This window comes from Necator americanus, chromosome II, assembly GCF_031761385.1.
Source record: "Necator americanus strain Aroian chromosome II, whole genome shotgun sequence".
NCBI lineage: Eukaryota > Metazoa > Nematoda > Chromadorea > Rhabditida > Ancylostomatidae > Necator > Necator americanus.
In genome coordinates this window covers 29,569,168-29,596,115 of record NC_087372.1, presented here as the reverse complement: position 1 = coordinate 29,596,115, position 26,948 = coordinate 29,569,168, and the positions used below count along the sequence as shown (strand labels likewise).

Below are 26,948 nucleotides of genomic sequence, written 5' to 3'. Positions count from 1 at the left end.
CGCTGACGTGGCATTCCCTGATTATTGTAGTGCAGCTGTTACTGTTGAAAGTGAATTCTGTGCGGTGCCGTCATTTGTTTGATCAGAAATTCGACGTGGGCAGTGGAAATCTGCCGCGGTTGCTACTGCTGCTGAAAGCCAGCTGAGCAATTCTGCTACGAAAGCGCCAACCCCATTCTCTCCCTTTATTTGTTACTGTTCACCTCCATTCCATGAGCTCATCTGTTTTCACCTGCTGCTGACGCAATCTCGGATCTTTTCATCTCTTTATAACAATTTCCCGAAAATTTCCAGCGTTATTCCTAGGTATATAGGACATTCTTCTTCCTTTTACAGTAAATTTTCCTTACGCTCTTACACAGTACAGTTATAAGGTCTGTAAATTGTGCTAAGTCTTCTATGGATACGCCCACACGCTTCAAACAGACAAAATTAGAAGAAAAATAAAATTTCACAAAAATGTTATCAGGCAGTTTATTTCACAATGTCCCGAAAAAAAAAGTTCAAAGAGAGTCTACTCGTTTAAAAATGAATGGAAATTTTAAAATGAATGGAAATTTTAAACTGAATGGAAATTTTAAAATGGAGGAAACATATGCAAAATTTTATCACATTCCTGCGTGGACTAAAGAAGACAGATTTTTTTCACAATAACCCACTCTGGATTCTACTTCTACCCCTTTTCAATCTATTTCATTGTATCAAAACCACTAAGCGGACAACGTTCCATTTTTATGAAGTCTACCCACTGTGCTCTCTGAAGTTAAGGCGACTTTATAAAATCTTTTATATAGTATTTTTATTTATACTTTTTATAGCTATGTTGCGCCGAAATTTTCTGATTTTTCCGGCCTATGTGACTTTTATACCGTATAAAAAATAAGGCTGAGACGTGAATAGATACCTCCTGCTTTTCCTAATTTACTTGACTGCAGAATGCACACTTCCTGATGCCCACGGACAATGATTTTTCAGGATAATTTCCGTTTGAACATGGAACACATTTTCCACGTTTACAAATTAGCTGGACCTTGAAAAACTTTGGAATTCTTTCATTTTTGTAATTTTTATTTGGAAGTGCTGTTTTCATTGAGACAGTTCGAAGGTTTTATCAACATGGTTAACCTATTCGGTCTGAAAAAATCCGCGCAGATGAAGTCGCGCTTCTCTCGATCGAACCACAATTTATTTTTTGATAAAAAAAGGGCAAACCTCAAGTTCGTAGGTTTTCGCGCACTGAATATACATATTGACCCGGTCCAGTCACTAAGTAGTCGAGATCGCTTCACTGAGCTTGACGGCTTTCACTGTAATCGTCGGCGCCAGAGTAAAAAACCGTCGACATCCACTTCAAGTTTCACCTATTCACTTGGAGAAGTTGTGATTCCGTCTCCTCTTTAGGTATAATAGGAATATTTCCTATTTCTTCCCCAGGTGAAATAAAATAATTTCCTTTCTGCTTAAACCAGCGACATCTAGTATTTATTTTCCACAAAAAGTGTTCCTAGAAAGTTTTACTTATGAATTGAAAATCCACTAAGCCTGCGTTTAGCTGCGTTATCCTCCGGTACTTTTTTTCGATTTTCCCTTTCATGTTTGCTCAGCAATTCTTTCTTCCTTTTCAGCTTCCCGGGTGTCTGTTTTCAGGACCATTCCGGCAAAATTTGTTGCCATGGAATATTGTTTGAATTTTCGTACATTCATTTCTCATTTTGTGTTCCTGAATAGTGATTTTTTGATTGTGTTCACGACATAGACAATCATTAAGCAATCCGATTCACATTTCAACCTGAATTAAATTTTCCCCCTTTGAAATATTTATTTTCAATCTACGCTTACTTTCTTTAGGTATTAATAGGTATTCTGTTCGAACGAAGTTGAGGAAGAACATCCCTTCTAGAAACTACGATTAGGTTTCGTCATAGAACTCGTATTTTCTTACAGGACCTACATATAGCTGTGCAGCTTCCGAAAAGAATTCAAAATATGATTCAAAATAGTAAACATTTGCTGCTAAACCAAAAAATGATTTTTTTCCATTTGTGAGCAATTGCTTGGATGTACTTAAACGAATAATTAAATTGTCTTTTAAAGATTCTACTTTTTTTGGAATCTTTCAATTTAACATACACTCACGATTTTCCTGTGTCTGTCAGCCGAAATACAACAGAAAACCAATCGATTATTTATTCAGAAAATATCGAAAACTCTAACGGTACAAGGATGAATAAAAATCTGCTATCGGCACAAGAGAAAAGCTCAAAGTTGCGGTTGAATACAGATGAAAGTAATAATAAGTTTTTCGCTGAATATTTCATTGCCATAGGGAATAGAAATTAGGAAAGAAAAATCCCAGTAATCGATGGGAAGTAAACCAGTTTATATATTGCACTAGGGTATTTACGTCGATATGTCGATGAGGCAAATCCGTTTGCTAATTGGTTGTGATCGCTGCTGCAAGGACGATCATGAATCAGCTGCAGTTCAACCGACGGGTACCGAACCGGCCACAACAGCACTCGTACACAGTTTTCACTCTCTCGAATTCGAATCCACTCCTCAAAAACTCTCAAAAAATCATTTAAAGCATCCATTGAGGTGTTTTTTTATTGTTGTTGTTTGTTTTACTTGATTATTTATTTTATTTTGTTTGTTGTTATTGTTATTTATTTTTCCTGCTTTCGGGGAGTCACACCTTCAGAAATGCTTCATCTCTTCTAAAATAATGTCTTATTCCGGTCAAACGCATTTGGAAATGGTTCCGATAGACATCGATTGGTATTTTGAAGCGTGGCTGATGAAGTGGGGGTTTAGGCGATGTCTAATAAGTAACTTTTGTAAAAAAAAAGAACGTAACTTATCTCTTCACCTTCCTCATAGAACACCCCCTCTGGTTTTTCTTTTCTTGTTATTGTTTCGGTCTTAAAATACATGGGGCTAATGCTGAGGTCAGTAAACAAAAAACCATTTGTATCAAATAATAGAAGATTTGTGGGAAGACGGAAGTATTTATTTATGTTTGTTGCAGTTGTTTGACTCGTTCGAAGCAACCCGGAAATTTCTTCCCGACCATGTGCATAAGTAGGATATGATAGCTCATTTTTGCTGCCTGAAAAAATCCTTTTTCTTCGTATCTTTCTTCTTTTTCGGTATCTTTTTCTGGATTTCTATATGGAATAAAACTGAATAATATGGCATTGATTGGCAAAAAAGCAGATATATGGTTGTGATAAGAGCTTTGAATTGATAGAAATTTTTATTTTTTGGAATTTTTTTTTTTGAAATTTTTATTTTAATTTTGTTTTCTTCGCTATATTTTCATTCGTAGAAACTCTCTCACGTACTTTTTCCTTGTGTTTGTCCCTTCTCTGACATTTTCTCTTCTCCTTTTGTCATTTATTCCGTTTTCGCGTCTTTCTCCATTCATTCAAATTTCAACAATGATTTTTTTCGCAACAATTTCGTATAAAAAATATTTTCGTGCATCAGCTGTGTATATTTTGCTTCGTCGGACGCGACGCAAGGAAGAATCATCACATGTTTCGAAAGTGGATACTGTTGATAAACACCTGTGCAAACGTATACAGCTTTCAGATGATTCGTCTATTTTTCACACGGATACTATTGCTTACCGTAATACCGACCGTTTATTCAAAATTAAATTGCACAAAATGTCCATTTTACATCGAACCTAAAGGTCATACGAATTGTACAGAAACATGCGAAGGAGACGTTTGTTATATCGGTGAGCTACCTCAAAGGATCTTATATTTTTCTTCTGGATTTGTCTCTGTCCCATGGCTGAAGTATTCGTTTACAATTGCAAAATGACTAATTAGCAAACATGCAAACGAACACAGTTCCCTTGAGAAGATCTTGAAAAATTTTGGAAACATCTTGAATCTCGAATGTTCATATTTAATAATTTCGAAAAAAAAATCTTGAAAATCGTAATTAAATTGTGTGTTTTTCAAAAAGTTCATCAGTAAGTAGTTGGATCAATTAGATCCGGTTAGTTCTTTAAAATTTTATCCTCACACTTTTCATTGTCCTTATCTTCTTTCAGTAGTGAATCAATTTTACAATGGAACGAAGATTGCGGGTTGTTTGGATCTTTACGAAGGGGACACATTTAAGGAAGGACCGGCTATATGCTACAGGTTTATTATATTGCTTATCTTTAGCTAATTTTTCTCTTGAATTCTTATTATTATCTTCATTTGCAGTTATTCGTTAGTGTCATTTTCTCTTGATGTTGTCCTGTCTCGCAGATAGTATACACGGACATAAAAAAGTCTAAACACGCTTTATTTCAAAATATGATCATGTCCTGAATACAAATGCAAAGAATATCTTGGTATTTGGCGGAGACTCCAAGCATCATGTTTGGTTTGATAAGAATCATAGAAAACAAGAAGGATCGGTTACGTACACTTCAAGTTCAGGTTAGACGTCGGGTCCTGGAAATTTGCTGAGGTAAGGATTTCTCCACCAGTAGATAGAGAGGTGAGAGCACTGTTCACAGGTATTAAGGTGAAAACTCGCATGTCATTTTGCTTGGCGTTCTTCCGCAACGGAAATTGATAGCTCTGAGTGTTCCCAACGCCTCAATTCCTAGATTTGAGGAGAAATCATGAAGCCTGTGAACAATATCGTGCTTCCAACCTACTGGAGGAGAAATCCCAACCGCGAAGATTTCCCCGAACGATGCGTTCATCAATTCTTGCGATGAATCGGGGCAGAAATTGAGTTTCTAGTGTCTATAGGAAGTTACGATGAAGGAAGAGGTAAAAAATTGGAAGGTGGGCACTCCCTGTCTTCTCCTTCGGTACTTCTCCACAAATTTATGGAAAAAGTTTACGGCGGAGTTTTTTGCACCCATGAGCAAGTAATCATTCAAAAACTTGCTCTATCTCAAGATCCATCTTTTATACCAGGTTCTTTCACAATCTTTTGGTGTTCTAAATAATTAGTTGCTATGCGGTCAAACCTCGGTGCATTCGTCTACGCTTAGCAATCCTAGCCCCCTCTGCATAGGTGTCCTCCACTTCCGCGAAGTGCACGAAGTTCACTCCTTGCTTATACTGCTAAGCAGAAACCGAGATCGTTTTATTTGTGAATTTCTCATTTCACGCAAGACACTACGTTTTTCTTTTCTGAGCCACTCCCTTTTGGTCCCCGCGACGTGGATGTGATGTTTTAAAATCGCATTCCGTCCACAAACAAAAGGTCTTAACCTTTTTCACCCACTGGGTTGTGGTTTTACGTAAAAATATGAAGCTAAAGGGCACTTCAGTTTGATTTCTGAACCTTTTTCGGACAGAAAGAACTCAGTGTGAACTCCGAAAAGTTCCACCTCTGTCGTCGCTACAATTTACATCCGCTGTTTCCTATATTTTGGATGATAGCATCATGGATATCACGTTGAATGCGGGCTTAAAGATTCACGCCCGAAATTTGATCTCTCTGGTCGAATTTTGTATGGTAACGTTCGAGAGAACTTCTAGTCTACCGTAGCAAACACCCTCAATTGAACAGAGGACCCAAAAGTTCCTCGCATGTGTTCAGAGAAGAGGGAATCCTGGAGTTTTTGTAATCGGAGCCTAATATTTTCAAAAGTACGCATATGTTCGTGTTGGAAACTTCCAGCGCCGATCTTTCTGAAGCCTTTGTTTGGGGGTATAGCACCGATTGCATCCATCAAATAAGTTTTTGGTAGGGGCTATAGTACATTAGGACAATTTATCACTTGATACTTATCCAATTCACAGTTAAAGGCAGCATACCACGAATCTGTGCGGTGGAACGGATTTTAGGTGGAGCATCCGTATAAGGGTCGTAGATTATGGAGACGGGGGTAGTTCCGCTCACCTCTCCCTGAACCACTGCAAGCAGTCGCCTCCAGAATGCCGTTTTGTACGACCGATTACGCTCCACCTCTTGCGCCGCCTCCGCTCTGCGATTCGTCGAAAATCAGTACGGACTGCCCCGATAGGCAGAAGGGACGCTATACGTGCAAAGGTGGCGCGCTGCAGTAGAAGGCATCGTACAAAATAACATTCTGGAGGCGGCTGCTTGCAGTGATTCAGGAAAAGATGAGCGGAACCACCCCAGTATCCATAATCTGTGGCCCCATAATCTACGACACTCCACTGAAATCCGTACCACCCCAGATTCGTGGTATGCAGCCTTTAACATCTGTATCTGTTTACTGTATCTCCTGAACAATGTGTCATTTTTCTTATGAATGAATTAAAAAATGTCCTGCCGTTATGTAGTTCACGTAAATTCAAGACTTTCTGGACAACACGGCGAAAAATTCGCGAAAACTGGTAATCCGACTTGGATTCTCTAACTTTTGTCCCTTCAAAAAAAAAAGCTTTTCAGAAAAACGTTAATTTCTCTTTGTTTCGCCTGACTTGTTTCACTTATGTGTCGTTTCTTCAAGTGCAATAATAATTTCTTCTACGTTTAAACTCATCTTTCTCAGGGAAGAGTATCAGACGTCCTGCGCTTGTAATACAAGCGATTTCTGTAACAGCCCTACTTCTCCAATCGCAAATTTCAACTTCACGGAAAGCCCAATCCTCCAAGGTTATCAGTTGCAACCACTAGTAGGAGGAGGCAGAAATCCACCTGAAGGTTTGTGTCTATTTCTGGGTGTAGTTTTGTCGAAAAAGAAATGGTATCAGTGACCATTTTCTGGAATTACTACTGAGGTAACCTTTTCTGGTATTAATAAGTTATACTCATATATGATTTTGAGTCTTGAATCTGAAGATGTTTCAGAGTATCCAAGTCAATTAGGTCTACTAAAGCTAAAATTTTTCAATACTTCATTTGAGAACTTTGAATATTTCTCAAAGTACGATTCTGGCTAATTCCATACATTTTTCTCGAACGAATTCATGCGCTCAAATTACACTTCCATCACAGCGTTGCTCACTGCAGATCCGAACATAAGCAGAAAAGTCGGGGAGCACTGTCGAATGCTCACAAAGAGGGATTCATTCCTTGAAACCACATATCTCTTAACAGTGCAAAAACAACTTCTAATTATTGTAGTTTGATTTTAAAAAAAAGAGAAAGCCTAACATAAATGTAAATTTTTGGAATTCGAACATAACAGAAAACTTGACGCCGTACATGGATTGTATCCATTTAATTAAGTAGAGATATGTTTCTGCGCAAAAGGAACACTTTTCCGATGTCGAATCATTCAGTCAGTCACATTCTTTGATAAACACGTACCTTTCAACAGTTCAAAAAGTAAACGCCAAATTAATGTAATATGATTTTTAAGAAAGATGAGGACAGAAAATCTAAACATTTTTGAAGTTTGAGTAGATCTATGAACGGAGATGTAAATCAGAGACAATGAATAATCTGCACACGTTTAGGTGTTCCCGATCTTGGAATTCTAACTCCAAGTCCTGGTGAGTGGTCTACAAAAACTTCTACAATTCTCTATCACACAAATGGCTTAAATTTAAAGGCATCACCACACGAATCTGGAGTGATATGGATTTCCGGTGGAGTAGTCGTATACGGGATCGTAGATTACTGAGAGAAGGATGACGCCGTCCATTTCTTCCTAATTGTCGTAGAAAACGGTCCGGAAGATACGGCTTCGAGCGTTGCGGCGCACTATTTTCCACAAGGAGTTCGATTGGAGCGCGCCAGCCTTGTGCACGCGCGCATCTTTCGGGCCGTTTTTTACAGCAATTAAGAAGAAATGGACGGGATCGCCCCCTCCCCCCTCCATAATCTACTATCTCGTGTACAAATACTCCACCTCAAATCCGCACCACCTCAGATCCGTGGTATGCTGCCCTTAACCGTGACATTTATGAGAAGGTGTTGTGGATGCCTTTTTGCCTGTTGATATTATTGCAATTGCTATCAAAAATGTAAAAAATGTCATGTAGAGAAGCAAAGAAACTTGGAAGAAGCTGACTTTTGATATGTATGCTCTAGCTTGAGAAGTGAGGTGAAGAGCCAAAGAAAATAAGATTTTCATTGTCATAATTCCGTGTTTTCTTAAGTTCTACTTCACTTTTCTAAAAGGTTTGTGTAAAATTCGGAAAAAGAGATATTTTGTTGGTAGAAACTTCCGTAAAAAGAGAATCCAATAGAATGAATGTAAATTTGCCATTATTGCATTAAATAACTACAGTTTGAAGCAAAAATTCGAAATCAGCACAACATTTATTTCAGAAATCGAAAGTCAAGGAGTGAAGCCAGGGTGAGTTCGATAACTTTTAGATATTTCTTCTAACATTTTTGCTCGATACTCTTTAATCCGACTAACCCATTAAAACGAATTTTCTGGATACGTTATGTAAAAAGAACACCAGTCACAAAAGCAGACATTATTGTCATTTACGTGGAAGGGGGGAGGGGTGGAGGGGTGATCGCCTAGGTAAGGAAACGGTGGCAAATAAGTAAGTAAATGCATTTGGGTCCTTCCACCCCTGCTACTGTCAGGCACCTACATTTATTTAGAAAATAAATACAGCAAGGAGAATACAGTGTGGACGGATTCCAGTTTCAATTTTGGGTTGTTCTAAGATTACGTGATTTATTTTGCGACAGTTTCCCTGTCTTTTTTTAATTGGATTTTCTCTCCGTTAATTTGATCGCATCTCTCTTTGAAAAAGTTAGATTAAAAGTGCATGCTCGGAATAAGTTTGGCAAACATTAACTTCTTCAGCACATGAAATGTGAATTATTTTCATTAGATTTATGGATTAAAGGAAATTTATCCTTTTCATTGGTTGAAGCGGCCGCATTCGTGATACTGAGGTGAATTTTCAAACAAAAACATTTCTCACGAGACTCTACGAGAAGTCTTTCCCTATAGTCATTTTTTGGTTCTTTTTTCTGGAATCATTACCCAGTATGCACGAGACCATACTTCCATCCTTTCCTACTTCTTTGCTTTCCTTAGCTGTCGTTTTCCCGGTTTGGTTGTGTGTGTCCAAGCTGTCCTAATTTGCAGCGACGATCACTACGCTCCAACACCGAATGGAGTACCTTTGGATGTCGCAACGACGACGACATCAGTGATAGTTGACGTCAACACGACGAAGGAGACTGACGCAAAAACGAAAACTTTCGAACAAACATCCACAACAGCATCAAAAACCACTACAAAACCAAATCCATCAAGGTTTGTGCTGCCGGCAGCTTCTTTCAGAGCTGCAGCCGAGAACCCAAAAGGGAACCTTCGGACCCGCGGAATTTGCTGGAGCAGTTTTTCTGTCGAAAATCCTCTTGATTTTGAAAGAGGAACTATTTTTCCATTTTTCTTACTACATTTCTTTTCTCCTGCCTTAATGCATGTCTTTTTCCATCCCATTCATTCCCAAATGTTCAGTGATATTTGAGAAGCTGCATAAACAAACGAGGGAAGCAGCACAGAACAATTCGAATTTCTAAGCGAAGTTTTTGAGGCAATGTGCACAAATTTAGATGTACAAAATGGAATTATCCTGATAAACACAGTTCGATATTTGTTCAGATGTGATTGGTCGATTTCGAAATTCGTTGACGGCGCTGTCTGAGAAACGACGCATGAAAATGATATATATATATATATATATTAATTTATTTATTTGTAGGATTTGTCATGCAGATACGCTTGTGATTTTAAAGAAGTTATACAACAGAAAAACCGATTCATAATTATCATGCGGTCCTATGGGAAGCTGATCGGCTCATATGATTTTTTTATGGCCCCCCAAAAAGCTACGTATCTAACATTAACGGACGTTTTCGGCCCCTTACCTCTTAACTGAATCATCCAGAAAAATAACTACTAGGTTGATGAGAAATTCCTGTCAATTTCGTAATTCTTTCCTGTTCATTTTTTATTTGGCAAAGAAAATAGAATGAAAATCAATCAACAGTATAGTAGTAGTTCTTATCCACCGTCGTGTAATGTGCCCTGCCGAATGGACTGCTCAGCGATCCTCTTCTCCCAAAACTTGGGAGGGTGGTAGTCGAAGAAGTAGGAGACCGCCCGACAAGTGTTATCAAACGTGGGAAAAGTTTTCCTAAGTAAAAAAAATTTAAGGGGCGGAATAAGTGATTATCGAAGGGGCTGGGTTAGGAGAATAGGGGCTGGGGTACTGTGTTCCACCCTAAGTTCGTTAGCTATGTGAGATCTTGCGTTAACATGAAGGAGATGGACCGAAGCTCGTTTTGACTGCTTTTCTCGCATAGTTTTCGCGAGTTCCCGGAGCCAAGTGGAGTAAATGACAGCGGAGATCGTTTGCCAATGCGGAAGCAGCTCGTGGGACAACATTCTCCTCGAATTCCACCCCGACCGGGGCTTGTCTTTGAAGATTGTGTCTCCTCCCGCGAAACGAGCGAAACCAGCGTTGAATCGTCCTGATGGTAGTGGTCTCCTTTACCAATGCGGTGCTGACAAAAAGGACTCCTGTCGTTGCTCCACTACAACGGCGCCGTTCATAGAAGATGGTGGCTCGGAGCTGCTTCTGTGAAATTGGCATCGTGCCTAGAGTTAACCGGCTATGTAAACGCTTGCGGAACACTTTCAAGTGTTCTACACAACGACCACAGCATAGGTGCAGATCAAGAATAGAAAATTCTCGACTTTTCAGAAAAACCTAACAAGACTTTCTTCTCAATTTAATCCCATTGGGATTCTGATAGCGTGAGCCAGAATAGAGCAAACACCAGCCGAAAATGTTGCAGAAGCAATAATAGGGTTCAGAAAATTCCTGTTGTGGCTGAATTTCGAGTATCAAATCAGCATCGTGAAGAGATGTGTCTTCGATTAGTGCATGGCTGTTTCCTTTAAAATGCATTTTCCAACATCCTCAACAATATAACTATTTTTCAAGGGAGGTAGACCAATCAAATGATTTATTTTAGTAAAAATGAGAATCTTCGCTTCTCCTAACTGGAAACGCTCATTACGCAATCTAAATCCATCTAAATTACATACATAGATTTAAAATTACATATTTACACGTACCAGTTCATATAACTATTTTCAAACTCATATAGAGGTAGAATCAAAACGACATGGAGAACGGTGCAGTTGCGCAAGCGGCTGCGCTCGATGCGGTGCGGGAGAGCGTAGCGGTTTGGATCGAGTAACGACCCCGTCTACCACCGTTCACTGTTGCAGTTCGCGATGGTCCTACCTGAATCCAAACCCCCTATGCTCCACCACGCAGCTTCGGGCGCGGCCACCTACGGAACTGCACCGTACTTCATGTGGTTTTGATCCTACTATACTTCATATACTTGTTGTTGTGTTAATTTCTGACCAGTGGAAGTAAGTTTGTGTGTTGGTGCACTTCAAATTGGGGAATAAAGGATAAAGTGCGCTGATAAATCCTTATGCGATATGTGCCTATATGTTTCACTTTAATTCAGAACTTTCATTCATCTCCAATTTTTTTCATTCGTTTAAGGTTTTATGAGCGAGGGTTGGCCTCTGCATTGACGTGCGGGGGCAAGCCGATGTTCCAAGTTAGTGTTTTGCTTCGAACCATTGATCGTGAACTTACAGCCGAACCTCTTACCGAATACGCTATACGCGTCCATAGATTTGGTAGTACTGATGCTAATAAAAGACAGCTATATCAGAGGCAATGCTAGAATTTGGTGGAAGTTGTACCCGTCTCACCGGCAACTATGCTTACTTTTTCGTTTATTCTTAGATGAAGTCAAAAAAAGCAGTCTATAAAGGAGGCATAAGATAGTAACCCTTGGTTCATTACGAGTATTCAGTTGCTTCTTTGAGGTTGCTACGATTTTAGAATCTTGCACATGGGCGAGGATGACGAACTCTAGTCCTTTTTTCTAAACAAACAAGGTAAGTAAATGGATCCGGTGTGCGATAGCTTAGAATAAGGATGTTTCCGATTTTTTCACATAATTCTTACGTTTTAAGGAATTTTCACCTCACCGTCCATTTCAGATGCGTTCTGTCTGATACTGGTGATCCTAGGTCTAGGTTATAAGTTCCTATTGAGTCTCTTGCAGCGATAAGGGTAACGAAGGTTGGGGAACATTTGAGAAAAGCACGGGTGATCGAAGTAAAACGCCCAACCACTTCCCCTCAACCTCTTAAATAAATTATTACTCAACAAGTACCAAGCAGTATGAGTCAAGATCAGTGCTTTTCTTTCCAAACAATGTAATTTGACATAGATCGCTTCCATATACGATTTCTCTCCTTCTGAAAACAAGTGTAGAAAGAAATAACCGGTGAAGGAAATAACTTCTCTTTTCTCTCTAAAGTGCCGAAATATAAACCGACTACCGTACTAAAGTGTAAAGATAGCACCTTAAAGGCATCACCCCACGAATCTGAGGTGGTACGGATTTCAGGTGGAGTATTCGTATACGGTATAGTAGATAATGGAGGGGGGGGGGGGGGAGTGATCCCGTCCATTTCTTCCTAATTGCCGTAAAAAACGGCCCGGAAGATGCGGCGCGTGCACACAGCTTGCGCGCTCCAATCGAACTCCTTGTGGAAAATAGCGCACCGGAACGCACGAAGTCGTATCTTCAGGGCCGTTTTTTTTTAATTTTAGGAAGAAATAGACATCCTTAATCTACGATCCCGTATATGAATACTCCACCTGAAATCCATACCACCTCAGATTCGTGGGGTGATGCCTTTAAAATGACTGTGCGGCCTACAACGTTCAATGTCATTGGTGAACTTTCTGTCACATCCTTGCTTTGGGATTGCTCACATTACCGTACACAACTTCATTCTATCGTTTCACACTCCATTACCCCTTCGTAATTCCTTTATCAATTCAACAGTTGTTAATTTTCAGGATTTTCTTTTGCTCTTCCATTGTGGCTTCATTTTGTGAAAATTCCCGATCAATTTCCGAATACAATCTAAATCTGAATCTAAATATCATGCTAGTCACTGCATCCTTCCCACAGCATGAGTAGTAAATTTGGAAATAATTCAACTCATCTCTCTTCGTTGTTTACAGAATATATTAGAAAAATCATTACAAGTAACAGAATGATTTTAATAACGTTAATTTCCTCTCTTCTAACAACTTCGTCCCACTGTTCCACCAGTTCATTGCTGCCTCCTGCTGCGAAAATCCATAAGCTTGGAAATGAAGGCTTCCTCGAAAACTCTTATTGACTTTATGATTGGAGTAAGCATGAAAGAATCCCAGAAGAACTTACCATTTTCATTTCGGAAGCATTTTCAACCAGCGCGCCTAGAGCGCAAGGAGACAAACACGAAAAGCTTTTTCAAGTGATTCTCAGAACTTTTGTTTTTTCGTAAATTCTACGTGAACGTAAAACGTAAAACCCTCAAAAATTCTCTCAAGATCCTCCAGATGCAATTTTGCAATTTCAGTCGACTTGAGCCATCTGTACTTTTCTTTTCAGTGAGACAACGACGAAAGCGAAGACGGAAACTACGGCCCGCCCCAAATCAGCTCCGTTCACGTTTTCACCAGTTGTGGTGATAGTTGCAGTCTCTCTTACTTTCTCTGTTATATTTTGATGATTTCTCCTTTTCCTGTTGTGATGGGTGTGGTTAGTTCACAGAACAGAGGTATTATAAAAATTTATTACGAAAAATAAACATAAAAATAAATTATGTGCGCTTTTTTTGAGCATCATTCGGTGTTATGCATACGAAAAATTCTTTGGCAAAGGTAAAGACACCGGGAAAAAAATCACTAGCCCACATAGAATCATCAGTCATAGAATGTTAAATCAACTATTACGCAAAAAAGTACACAGGATACTGTGAGGAATGCCGAAGTGGCTGTGTGATGAGGCACAATGTTGTAAGGGAGCGAGCGGGTGATCGATGTCCTACAAAAGCTGATCATGCTCCGTTCTTGTCGCCACTCCAACGACAGGACACGGAGCCCCGTTAAGAGAGGAATACGGTAGTTTCTCTCGCCTGATCGTATTTTGACGTGACGTAACAGCTGAGAGAATCGTCCTAAAATCCGGGAAGAAATTTGAATAGTCGTTGGTGGGAAAATGATGCCTGTTTTTCTACTAAAATATTTAGGAAGATTCATCGCTTCTTCTAATGAATAATGTAACTAACGGCATATTTGGTAGTATAGACAGCAATGTTTGACGATAACGTGAACTTGTGCAGATATAGACGAGGAAAGCCACATAACAGTTGATCAACGACAGCAGATCCAGCACGTCAGCCAACGATAAGTACACATACTGATGGAATTGGGATGTGTAGAGTGCTGAAAAGGCAAAATTCCACTAGAGAAAAATACACCATCCTGCCTATGGTCACATTATTATTGGTAGGTCAGTTTTTAACACGTATATAGTCCGCGCCGACTGTGTTCAACCGGATAAACACGACGCGTCCGCCGCAACGCACGCCCTTTCTCTGTTTACCTCTCTGCTTCTACGCCTCTTTGCTCCTGTCCCAACTGAAAATGTTTTGCGCTCACCCGGTTGAAGAAACTTGAGGTCGACTACCTACCATCACTGGAACACTACAGAAAAGTCAATGAGTTCCAAGTTATAAAATTTCTAACATCTTAGCGTCTTTCTAGGAAGGGCATAGAGCGTTATTCACAAGCCAAATCTCCGTTTTCAACAGAGTGTCGAAAATTCAACAATGTGAACGCACTATTTCAAAAAAATAAGACTCAAAAGATGAGTGAAAGATTCACAATATTGTTTTCCTCAAAGAGCAGCTAAGCGCAATTACTTTTCTCCATGCTAAATAAAGAATAAAAAGGATAAAGTGCTTGATGTGATCAAATTTTATTAGAATGGACCGATGCTTCGCTTAGATTTGACTTGAAGGCGGCATACCAAAAATCTGATGTGGTGAGGGAATCCGCAGGAAATGCTAAAGTTGAAGTTGTGGATTGCGGGATCAGAGGTGGTTCCGCTCACCTCTCCCTAAGCGTCGTAAGAAACGGCATGGGGATCGCCTTGGCTTTTACGAGGTACGTTAGAACGCTCCTCTATGCACATGCTCCGGTCCCCTCATCAACCGATTTATTGGTTCTACTTGAATAGGCGTGTTAGAAGACATCACCGATCTTCAACCGATTTAACCACTGGGATGTGGCGCGTTGCAACCGAATCGCCACAGAAGACGTCATCTTCCACGCCGTTTCTTTCACGACAATCAGGGTGAGATGAACGAAATCACTCCTGATCAATCTACACCTCCAACTCTAGATTTTCCTGTGGATTCCAAATTCATGGTATGCTGCCTTCGATCGGGGACTGGTATCATCGTCTGTCGCGGTTGCCCGCATCCTCGTCGAGATGTGCTTGAACATAGCTCTGCCCAACCTTCTTGATCTACTTTCAGAAGAAGAAAGAGAGAATTCCATCATTCGTCACCGTTCTATGGTTTGAGAGAGATGGTATCTCGCTTGAAGTGCCTATTGACATCCAGTGATCCGCGTGCCCTCACGTGGAAAATGTCTGGTAGTTTGGCGTAACGACAGAAAGTCTACGCTTTCTCTAAGTATTACGGTAGGATCTAATGCAGGTCGTACGCACCCGAAACGTACACTCAGATGCCTCATTGCATTTATCAAAAGCAGGAGCAGGAGCAGATAACAATCAGACCCGCTTATGCGGCCCCGTAGCAACTTCTCCATTCCAATTCAAAAACGTAGAGATTACTGCACGCATACACGACCTCTACTATGACTTACGGAACCCATCTGCTGGATAACGTCATCGCCCCTGTCTTCCCACACAAATCCGCTATTAATTTATTTACCGTTGATCTTGAGATCAAAAATATGAAAATGCTTTTTAAAGTCGTAATGGTTCAAGAAGAAGTAGCCGTCAAAACAAAAAATATTTTTATTTGGCCAGCCAAAAATACAATAAACGTTAAAAGAGTATCTCCCTGGTTCCTTGGATGAAACAGTAGTCGCAACAGACTACTTTTTCATCCAAAGATTGGATCACCGTTACTTGAGCCTACAGGATGGTCTGGAAGAACTACATTCTTCCGGGCCATCCTGTAGGCAACATAGAAACAAGAAAACGAGACCACTCTCTGGCACTACTTCTCCCATATCGCCTCCGTCCACTTCGAAAAAGAAACTGATGAAAAACACACAGCTTACCATTAAGGACAGCCATAACACCTTGAGGTAACTCGGTTATAAGAAATACCGTAACCATGAAGACGAGCCTACAATCGAGCGTTTTTGTCGTAAACAAAGTGCTGCAATATGTGTAAACAACTCACATGTAGGTAGTAATGTCACGTCTTCCTTTCTCATCGCGAGTCTTCAGCAGCTTTGTCCGCTTCTCTTTGTTTTCCTTCATTCTTCCGATCAATGCGATTGTAAACCAAAAAAGTAGCACACATGGAATTGCCTGAAGTAGCAAATCGATCAATCAATATATTTCTCAAGGTATGAAATGTCGCATAGAATGTAGTTCCCACAGCAGAATTTTGTTGTCTACACAACGTTCGTTATCTACAATACACCATGACTGGATCGTGGAGGATTAGAGTGTAGTTACAGCATATAAAAGGAAAGAAAGGAATTTCTTGGAATAAGCAATGAGCGAAGAAATGATGAGAAGTTCAGAGAGTGGAAGTTCGATCCTCTTTGAATTTTGGTATTATCAGTGCAACGTGTTGGTTATACAAATATAAAAATAAAAATAAAGACGCCGAAGATCCAGGAATGAATTGAAAGGAAAAGTGCAGAGTCGTGACAAAAGAGCTGGCTACGTGCCAAGGCTTTTAGTCATTTTGTAGTAATTAATTAGTAGTAATTAATATAAATAGTATTAGTGGACCGGTTCTATTAGTGGTATCATGGTGGTCCGCAGCTATCAGGGCAACTCAGCTACTGAGGTAAGCCCAATTTGAGCTGCTTTGGTTGTTGGTTTTGGATGTAGCATCTTATGGGCTCACTAGGGTGATGACTGTTCTGGATAAGGCATTTGAGAGGATATCCTACAAATGGTTCGACCTTCTAGACCTTGACGAAGACCATGCTGGCGATACCTTAACCGTAATAAGGACTGTTAGCAATAGTTCTTGCTTCACATTACTAAAGGTTAAGATGGAGAATTCACTAAGTCAACGCTCTTACTCTCCGGAAGACTCGTGGTGGGAATTATGGATAGTCGCGCTCTTTAAAGGCACCACTCCACGAATGTGGAGTGGCGCAGGTTTTAGGTGGACTATTCGTACGGGGGATCGTAGATTATGGAGAGAGAGGGGGGGGGAGGGGGTGATTTCGTCCATTTCTCCCTGTATCAGTGGAAACAGACAATCCCGGAACGCTGTTTCTTACGACGTCCTGGATTGGAGCGCGCCACCCTTGCGCCGCCCCCCTCCTGCGACTCGTCCGAATGGGCTTTCGACGAATCGCAGGCGTGGCGGGGTTGGGCGGAGCGCATTGCAGCATAAGCCTTCACAAGAAACAGCATTCCGGGGTGTTCCGTTTTCACTGATACAGGGAGAAATGGACGGAATCACCCCCTTTCCATAATTATGACCCCTTATACAATACTCCACCTGAAATCCGTACCACCTCAGATTCGTGGGGTGATGCCTTTAAAACTTTCATTTCTCATCGACGCAGTTGACCGATTCTTGCGAAAGGACGCGAAGAAAGAAGCCTGCTTCATCGCGAGTCACAGTGAGGACCATACCAGGTCTCCAAGGGATAGTCCAGGAGAGGAGTGGAATATCTAACGCTTAGCCCATTTTGCTATATAGACTATTGTGTCTATCGTTGCTGTTTCCTTATTTTGTACTAATCCTACCATTTCGAGCTACTGAACGTAATCAACTGCTATTATTTGTAAAATGTAGTTCTTTTTCGTGACCGTTGAGAAATAGGGAGAATGAGACACATGAGAACAGTAGACCGTGTGGCTGTAAACGAACAGGATGAGAGTTGTGCGACTGCACATCAGGATCTGACGGAGGACTTCGCAATAACGGCCAGTGTAATGCAAACCTCTCAAGATTTAAGCACTCGTGACTAGAATATTCCTAGCCGTTAATTTCAGTTATTTTAATGAAGGGGACCCAAGGACCGGATGCACAATACCTTCCTTTGAAACAGCCATTATCTACTACGCTTTTTCAGGTGAAAAATTTGGAGGAACACAAGAATTCGCTTACCTTCAGGAAAATTCCAGTCAGCCATAAGTTTCCTTTCATAAGCAAACAACCATTCTCAAGCATCATTTCCGAGAATCCAATGCTAAAACCGAACCGTTTAGAACAACAGTCAATAGCCTCACGAAGTCCGCGAGTTGTATCGGGGCATGAATTCCGACTGCACGATCCTATTGTACCTGTATCTCGTCGATATCTCTCCATCCGTCGAAAACGCTCGCATGGGAACCGTTTCGTGTGCGAGCAACGTTGGTATACATAACACGAACACGGATATGGCAATTCCAATGGCAGCAACTCTGAATACAGGTACAATACAATGCTTTTTAATGTTTCGTTCTTTGCGATGCGATCCGAAAAAAAAAACCTAATTCGTGTAGGTTAAGGCCTCCGGGAAGCATGTACACCTTGGATGAGCCCCCTGGCCCACCTTTGTCACCGAGGACTCGGCGAAGAGAGCCAAAAGGACTTCAAATTAGGTGACTCAAAAAAACGACGTTTCCATTTTTCGTCGTCATTGTCAATAATCTTAGTAGCAGCTCGTGGAAAAAGCATGGAAAGGCTATCAGTTAAGTAATTTTGACTCGAAGAATCGAGTGCGTTTCCGGTTCCGTTTCGGTGCTAGCTTATCCTAAGAATTCCCAAAATTTCCACTCTCAAATCTCAACTTAGGTTCTCTTTTTGTATTTTCTATTGAATTTCCCTTTATTTTTAGCAAGATTTCTTCCCACCTTCCTCACAAAAATCGCAATTTCGGTTGCAAATTTCTCCCAAAGAGGAAAAGAAGGTTAACACAGGCTCGTGCAAATAAGGTTCGTCAGAACTCACATCGCACGTTCAGACCGCAACCATTCCGACGACGAGACTTTCATGGCACTGAAGCGAATGAACGCCATAAGCACAACCAAATATAGGGTGATCGCATGAAGTGCAATGGAAATAACGACATGAATCTGAAATACGGTTTTTATCGTGGAATCTTCAAGGAAATCCTTTCTCTGGATTCATCCAAGTTCCCTTTGATGATCGAAAACCGAATGAACAGGAGAGAGATTAAGGCAGCTTAGCTTAGATTTCAACTCCGTAAGGATCGTTCCGTTGAAATGCTTTTCACCGATATTTTAGACTTGAGCAAAGCAGAAATTAAAATCAAAAATTTAAAATAAGAGTCGAAATGAAAAATCAAGATTAAATTTTAAATAAAGTAAATTCAATATTAAACTAAAAATGCGTTGGTGGTGTAGGTTACTTCCCATTTTAATGCGTACGTTGATGACAATGTTCTAATTTCCTAACCGTAGCAAATGAGAATTCTGGATACTGACCGACTAATTTTAAGTGGGTTTGATGTTCACTCATTACACGACAGAATAAATAAAACGAAAACAAAAACAAAAATACACGAAAAATGAGCCGTTTAGTAGCAAATGTCCTATACTACGATTATTTCTAGAAGTCGTCTAAAAATATCTTTGTTTGCTCCATCACTGACAAGGTAGAGTTTTTTTTTTTAAATTACCCCCTAAGTCTCTAAAATAAGCGTTCCCTTTTCGAGTATTGGATTTTATGGAAGCACACAACACTTTGCGGTGGCCAACCACAACAACACTAATAATCGCATGTTATCGCATATAACCGAGCAGCACGGTCATTGGACCATGTTCAACAATTATTTTAAGTGAATAATTGAAATATTCCAGTTAACAACAAGGAAGATGGAATATAAGTTTTCTATACGTTTCAAGAAGAGTTCAGGGTGAGCATGGATTTCTTAAATTCTTAGTGCGAAAATTTTGGTTGGAAGGATGACGAAAGAGCTCACATATATGGGACGTTACTAGGTGGCTCGTAGGAAACTTCGATCTCTATGGTAGGTTGGAAGAAGAGTTGTGGATGATGGACGAAGAAGATGGACGCATGGCGTCTTCAATTCTTAGTGTGAAAGCTGTGGTTGGAAAAGGTGATCGTAGCGCTCGTGGATGTGACACGTTATCAGGTGCTTCGTAGGAAAATTCGATCCTCACGGACCGTTCCCACGCGATATTTTAGAGCAATTAAGAATGGTTGAGCAAGATTGGGTTCACACTCATGATCTACACCCTTAACGTCATCTTGTAATGGAGAAATCAGATAATAGTCATTTTCGTGGCCCTTTACTACACTCATTACCACGCCTAGCTAAGAAAACTTCAGAAGTAGTGGAATAGAGTATCTTTTTTTTGCAACCGCTCCCAATTTTGTTCAACTAACCTTCAGGAATAAAGCCCATCCATAAGGATAACCGCTGGTATCTGCCATAAACTCGAATCGTGTAATGTAGACCTAAAATTTCAGAGATTTTCTACAGAGCTGAATGTTTCTTGCACGAACGTACCATATATGACGTCATCGTACCCATATCCGAAACAGCAATACATACAAGCACCGAATGTACAGAGCTGAATCGCATACGCGGTCGTGTCAGGACCCAGATATGAATTGAATTCGCCAGCAGACCAAAACAACATAACAAGACAGCAATGTAACGATGAAATTCGGAATAGGTACTGAAATATATCGTAGGATTAATAGTTCTTGAGAGATATCCGTAACTTCACGTGATGGCGTCAATGCCGACATTTAGCGAGGTTCGAAATTTTTTTGAAAATTCCAAAAAATTGAAATGTTGAGAAAGGTGGAATTTTTGTATAATTCGATTCTTTTTAGAAAGACAGAAGAGCAACGTCCTTTCGATCTCATCGCCAGTTCCTCAGATCCAACAGGCTTCCGTACCCGAGTACGCCTCTAGCTCTGACATTTTTCTCGCTTGAATTTCTTAGCTTGTCATCGTTCCAAATATTATGTGGGAAAGCATTTTTTTGGGGGGAGAATTCAGTACATTTGCAGGAATACATATTTCCACTCTTCTCGATGTGACGGAAGAAATTTTCAAAAATTTCATTTCTAAACATTAGTTCTCAACCATAGATATTCCATTTTTTTGTTGCATTCACTATGCTAATACCTTTTCTTCTTTCTTTTTGATATTTTTAAACATCCAAAACTCTACTCAATCTCTTAATCAAAATCGCCAAGTAAAATCTCATTAATAATTAATGAGATTTCACTTTTAGACTATATTGATTTACTAATAGAGGTCTAGAGGCACCTACAATAAATTCGTGTGTCTTATGTTTTTTTTTTCTTTTTTTCTAACGTAGTAAACCCAGCATTTTATGACAGCCATGATGCTACAGCGATAAATAAATAAATAAATAAACAGTAAATAAATAACTGTCATGATAATAGCGAATCAACCACAAAAGAACTAGGTGCTTCAATGTTTTTTTTAGGAGCTTATTCCTATTATTTCCATTATTATTACTCAATTGATTCTGTGCAAGCCCTTGCAAGCTCTTGCTGAAGATCGAGGAGGTTGGGCCTCTGAGCTGTGCTCAAGGACGACACACCTCGGGGAAGATGCAGGCATTCGCGTCAGGAGATAACTTCAGCCCGCCGATTAAGTCAAGTAATTCATTACTACTATTACTATGTACTACTGTAATTATTAGTATTCAACTTGAAGAGTACAAGTTCCGCCAATCAACGTTTTCTGATCGCAGATTTTCACAAGAAGGAACACAAAGAAGCTGTATAAACGTACTGTCGGAATAGGAATAACGTTCGTAGAAGATCATGAGTAAAGTTGTTGTTCACGTCGAAAATAGGCGGATCCTTGCAATCCATCTGAAATGGTCAGTTTTTTGAATAGTCCAATAGATCAAATTGATTCAGAACGAGATCACGGGACAAAAATAAATGAAGGAGAGGAGAGGTCACGCTTTGAAAAGCAGGACATTTCTTGCGGAGAGAAAATGAATTGAAGAGTCAAAGAAATCCTTGATGTGAGGATGCACAAAGGCAAGAACGTGAATATTTGGGTAATCAATGAATCGATTAGGTGCCGTAAGAAAATGGATGGGGCATGAATACTATTAGTTACATTTTCTAGCAATGCTAGAGGTTTCAGACTGGAGCGAATTTGTTTGATGCATGTTTTCTGGTTCGATAGATCAGGACTATTGGCGAAAAAGGAACAAAATTAATTTTCTGAAAACATTATGCGAAATTCTTCATGATTATAAACTGTGTAGAAATATCCTCGAGAGAAAAAAAATACCCTCAATTTCTTATAGACTTAGACCTCTTATAGGCCTTCTTCTTTACTATGTACAAGCAGCTTAGAAATACTTTCAGGAAGAAAGAAATAAAGAATTTATCATTAATTTTTCCAGAAATTTCGAACAAATTATGCGCTCTCTATAAGAGTATAAAAATACTCTCTGTGTAGAGGGAAATAAGAAGTAGAAATAGATATATAAACAAAAAATATCACTATTTTTACGATATGGAAATAAATATTATAGTGTAATATAATAATATAGCACCATATAATAATAAAATATTTAGATAATAATATGGTATAATAATATAATATTTAGAATGTATTCAGGTGAAATTTCAGCACAGAACTTCTCAGAATAGTGGTATTGAGGAGTGATGAAGTAGAAAAAGGAAGGAAACTCGAGGATGAAAAAATAGGCCACGAAATAGAAAAACGTTCTTCTCTGTAGAATCTCTGTGGTAGTTGTTAAAAATTAAACCTTCCATTTCTCCATGAGAACCCAATATGCACATATACATTGCATTCCAGGAAAAAAAAACTGTTTTTTCAAGAACACGGACGCATGCTCTTCGGGTTAATCCGTATCCGATTTCCCATAAACAGCCGCTCCCTTTCACCTTTTTAGTGACGTTTTCAGAACAAACAAAAATATGTGCTTGCCGGTTGATTTAAAATTATTATCGCCTGAAGCCTGCTACTTTTTTGATGGACTCCCGCACGCAATTAACGTAACTTTTCGCAAATGTTCATCTCTAATCTTCAGGACATTTCACTGGACCTAAAAATATTTTAAGAGTCATTGAATAAAGATAACTTTTTCTTCCAAGTCGCAAAAGCACACATATTAAGACATCTATTACTGTAGAATTTCTCAAAAATAGGACTTCTTCTTCCGCTCAGAACTACAATTGAAAGCATCTTTGTATCTTGAAGGCAGCATATCAATCTGACGTACCCGTATGTATGAAAATATAGTACTCGGCGTGTAGATTACGAATATGAACGTGCCCGGTGAAATTTCCCTCAGTCGGTCTAAAAAACCGCGTGGGGAAACCACTTTTGTTCCTAGGAATCTGGTTGGAGCACGCTACGCTTCTACACGCGGCGCTTCCACCACCGAGCGGTCAAAGATCAATGAGGTCTCCTCAGCACGAGAAACCAATGAGTAAGCTGCTGAGAGGACCAGACCGCTTGCGGGCGTTCTAGCGTATCTCGTTAGAACAAGCGCCGTTCCCATGCCATTATTATTTGTAAGATTAGGAGAAATCGAGCGGCGCTCATACTCGCTCTTTTGACTAAGAACTACCAATTTTCTCACAGATTTTCTCACTACATCAATTCCGTGATACGCTGCCTTTAATGATGAACTGTCTAGACGAGGTGCATTCCTGACTCATTATATTGAGAAATCCGTCCAGAAAAATATGCACTTGGTGAGAATTCAATATTCAAGAGTTTTAGACATTGTGATGTCGTTTGTGGATGACGATATAGAGACAATAACTTCAGCATGTAGGTGGAAGAAGAATTACTAGTAGCTCTCAATTTCTGTGAACTATTTATCAAGAAAGTAGTGATTGCATTCGTTTAGGGAACGCGCTGTTTTTTTTTTTCCATAATTTCCAAATTTTCTAAAGAAGACGTCATTCTTTTGTGTGCATATTTGTTTTCTTCTTATGATATACAATACGTGTATATGAAAACAAATACATGCATATAAAAACAGCTTAGCATTGCTACATACGTCGTCGAGCATGTGAACAGAAAAAAAAAACACCTACATTACTCAGTAACGAGAAGATTTTTGTAAAATCTGTGCATGTTGATATCTACGTATATGTAGGTAAATTGCATTCGCAGTACGGTAGTACATAAGTGATGCAATGGCATAAAGCGAAAATAAACGAGGAAAACAGTCGAACGGGAATATCCGAAACTGTAGTGCACTGTGTTTTCAAGGTGAAAAAATAATTTGCAGAAAAAAATTCTTCTTAGAAAATTTAGTAGCATTAACTAGTGGATTTATTGCGAAAACTAGCAAATTCACGAGACAACGATAGTAATTGGAATTTTTTCAGGAAAACAACTAGATGTAATAATCAAAAAGAAAAAACAGCTGGGAATAAGAAACAAGAAAAAAAACAAACAAACAAGAAAAAAAAACAAACGAAAACATGAAGATACTGTAGAAAATCTATTATATTCTAATTTCTCGGTTAAAATCCTTACGTGGAAGTTTTTACAGTATTTCATCGAATAAATTTTTTTCGCACTGCAAACTTCAAACATTGTTCCATTACGCCGTTATTGGGGATTTTTTTAGATATGTATTTTTATTCTTATTTTATAATCTATTTTTTGAATATTTTTGTATACATATTTAGATATAGGTATGAATGTCCTGTATATATTTATACATATCTCCATATATGCCTTAGTTTTTCTTTAAAAATTAAAAAAATGAGTAGTATACTCGTATGAGAAGCTCACATAGAGAGAACACGAACTATGAAAATCCAGAAGAAAGAAAGAACAAAGAAAATAAACTGTTTTTTCAAAAGGAGAAATTTTTGATCAGTAAAAAGTTATTTAGGATTCCAGAAACGAGAAAGAACAGCTATTTTTTGTTATAACTTGAGTTGATGACATGGAAATCCACAGATTTGTGTTATGGCTACGAACAAAAAAAAACAATGAAAATGGATATCTGGGAAGCATTGCCAGATATCTCCCAAAAGTCCAGTCAATTACGAATAAACTATTGCGTTTCACTTCCTGCAAATTTCTTCATAATTTATTCTTTATTTTATTTTAGTGGAATGATTCCCATAAACGGGAGAAAAGCGAAATGAAGACGAATTTTCATGGAAAATAGCTGAATGATATCCAAAAAAGGGGAAATTCGATCGAATGCAAACGCAAGCGGCAAATTGCTGAAATTCCACAAAATCTCCTAGCAGAATATTCTGCACGATGGTCACTGCAATGCAAATTTATGTGAGAGAAAATGGATGCGAAAAACAAAATCGACTTCTCTGTAGATGTCAATTTATAAGGTAAGGTAATTTATAAGGCAAAATTTGTGGAAATCAGTCCGCTAACATCTAAAATAGACATCCATAAAGGAGGAACTAAACGTATTCGACTTGGAAAAGAACTTCCGTATGCAGATGGACGTGAATTTGTTCCAAAAGTTCTGGGCTTAGAAGTCCAATCATTCTTATAACATGAGAATTCAAACTTATATATTTCATCCATGTTTGGAAAATTAAGAGACGTCTCTATTATGTAGCTTAAATGTATAAAATTACATTAAATATTACAATCGAATACGTAATATAAAAATAAAATGGACCTAGCGAAAAATCCAAGTAGCGTAGTCACGTAGTTCTAGATATTTTTCTCCCACAACTCTATGGTTTTCTCCCAGAAACTCTCACCGAACGTTACTGGAAATTCACATTTTATTGGAAAAAAGAATCCATATGGGAGAGAAACGTCCAAACCATCTAACTTTGCTGTTAGGGGGAGGTAGTTGAATGCGATTCATTTCAAATTCGAAAACGAATTTCACGTTGCTGAGCGAAGGTTGCACGGAGGTGCCTTGATTGGTGCAGTAGGTAGCACAAAAACAGGATAAGCGCATATGAAATTCACCTCTCAACAGCTCTGGCATCAACGAGCAATGTTCAAAGGTGAACTGCTCAATGTATGAGAAGAAATCTGTGGAAAAATCATTGTCCGACCGGTAGCGATGATCATCTGGTCAGAAGAAGGATTTCGACGCACAACAACCTTTAATTCCATGGCTGGGCGGATGTAGCGCAAAAGAATGACGTTCCAGTCGATGCTTCAGGATCCCCGAAGGCATTTTATTTTTTTTTTATTATCGTATCGGGTTCTGGGAGAATTAAAAAAAAACGCTAAGCTAGCTGCGATACTCGCAGCCGGTGCTCCGACCCCTTTCACATTTGGCCGATAGACTAAAGGGTCCTCTTCACTTCACAGGTGCGCCCCATGAGGTGGACCCACTTCACCTGAAGAGGGTCCGGCTCCTTCCGATCGCACCTATGAACGCTAACTTGGTTCATAGGTTAGCCCACGTAGTTCATTCTATACATTGTATTCGCATGGATAAAAAATTCCGAGTTGATATCGAACGGTTTTTCGGGCCCATAGGGGAATAATTTACGCAAGCTTTACAAAGTACTTTATTGGTTTATTCCTAAAGGTCACTTTTTATGTCGTCTTGCCTTTGTCTGACATGATTCGGTTACAGGATAGGTTTTGCTCGTACATGTAGCGCGCAGGAAGTGACTTCTGAAAATGTTTCTTTGCCGAGGATGAACCGCTGTGTATTTTCGGAATCTTCAATTACTGGGGCAGAACAAAACTCAGAGGTAAATTTAATACTTGGAACCAGATACTCACCCTTCCGACGCAGCGCTCGATAGAACTACTCACTTCATTCTCTCGGATTCACAGCATGCATAAGCATCCTTGAAGTCATAGGTGTATTCTTCATTTTCGCTGTGAAGTCCCTCCACCAGAAACTAATAAACAGCGAACTATTTCATTTGTTATTTATTATTTATTATTATTATTTATTAACTTATTTCCTTTGACTAAAGGATG

General features: G+C 39.3%; 2 protein-coding genes across 3 annotated transcripts; one reads left to right on the top strand and one right to left on the bottom strand.

Annotated features, from left to right (window-relative positions):
* Positions 1-3,594: 3,594 nt before the first annotated feature.
* Positions 3,595-13,531, top strand: RB195_019889 (uncharacterized protein; the record flags this gene model as incomplete). 2 transcript variants are annotated; one of them, XM_064187944.1, is made up of 7 exons in its annotated part: positions 3,595-3,745; positions 4,067-4,160; positions 6,491-6,642; positions 7,401-7,436; positions 8,218-8,245; positions 9,002-9,172; positions 13,414-13,531. In XM_064187944.1, the coding sequence occupies 7 exons, from the start codon at positions 3,595-3,597 to the stop codon at positions 13,529-13,531; spliced, it is 750 nt and encodes a 249-aa protein (XP_064043826.1). The 2 variants fall into 2 exon arrangements, with proteins under 2 accessions (XP_064043826.1, XP_064043825.1); XM_064187945.1 differs by lacking the exon at positions 9,002-9,172.
* A 317-nt stretch (positions 13,532-13,848) lies between these two features.
* On the bottom strand, positions 13,849-21,874 carry RB195_019888 (uncharacterized protein; the record flags this gene model as incomplete). Its single annotated transcript, XM_064187943.1, has 10 exons — positions 13,849-13,981; positions 14,093-14,249; positions 16,122-16,189; positions 16,247-16,377; positions 18,152-18,233; positions 18,328-18,447; positions 18,977-19,101; positions 20,399-20,470; positions 20,523-20,694; positions 21,792-21,874. The coding sequence occupies 10 exons, from the start codon at positions 21,872-21,874 to the stop codon at positions 13,849-13,851; spliced, it is 1,143 nt and encodes a 380-aa protein (XP_064043824.1).
* Between the last annotated feature and the right edge of the window lie 5,074 nt (positions 21,875-26,948).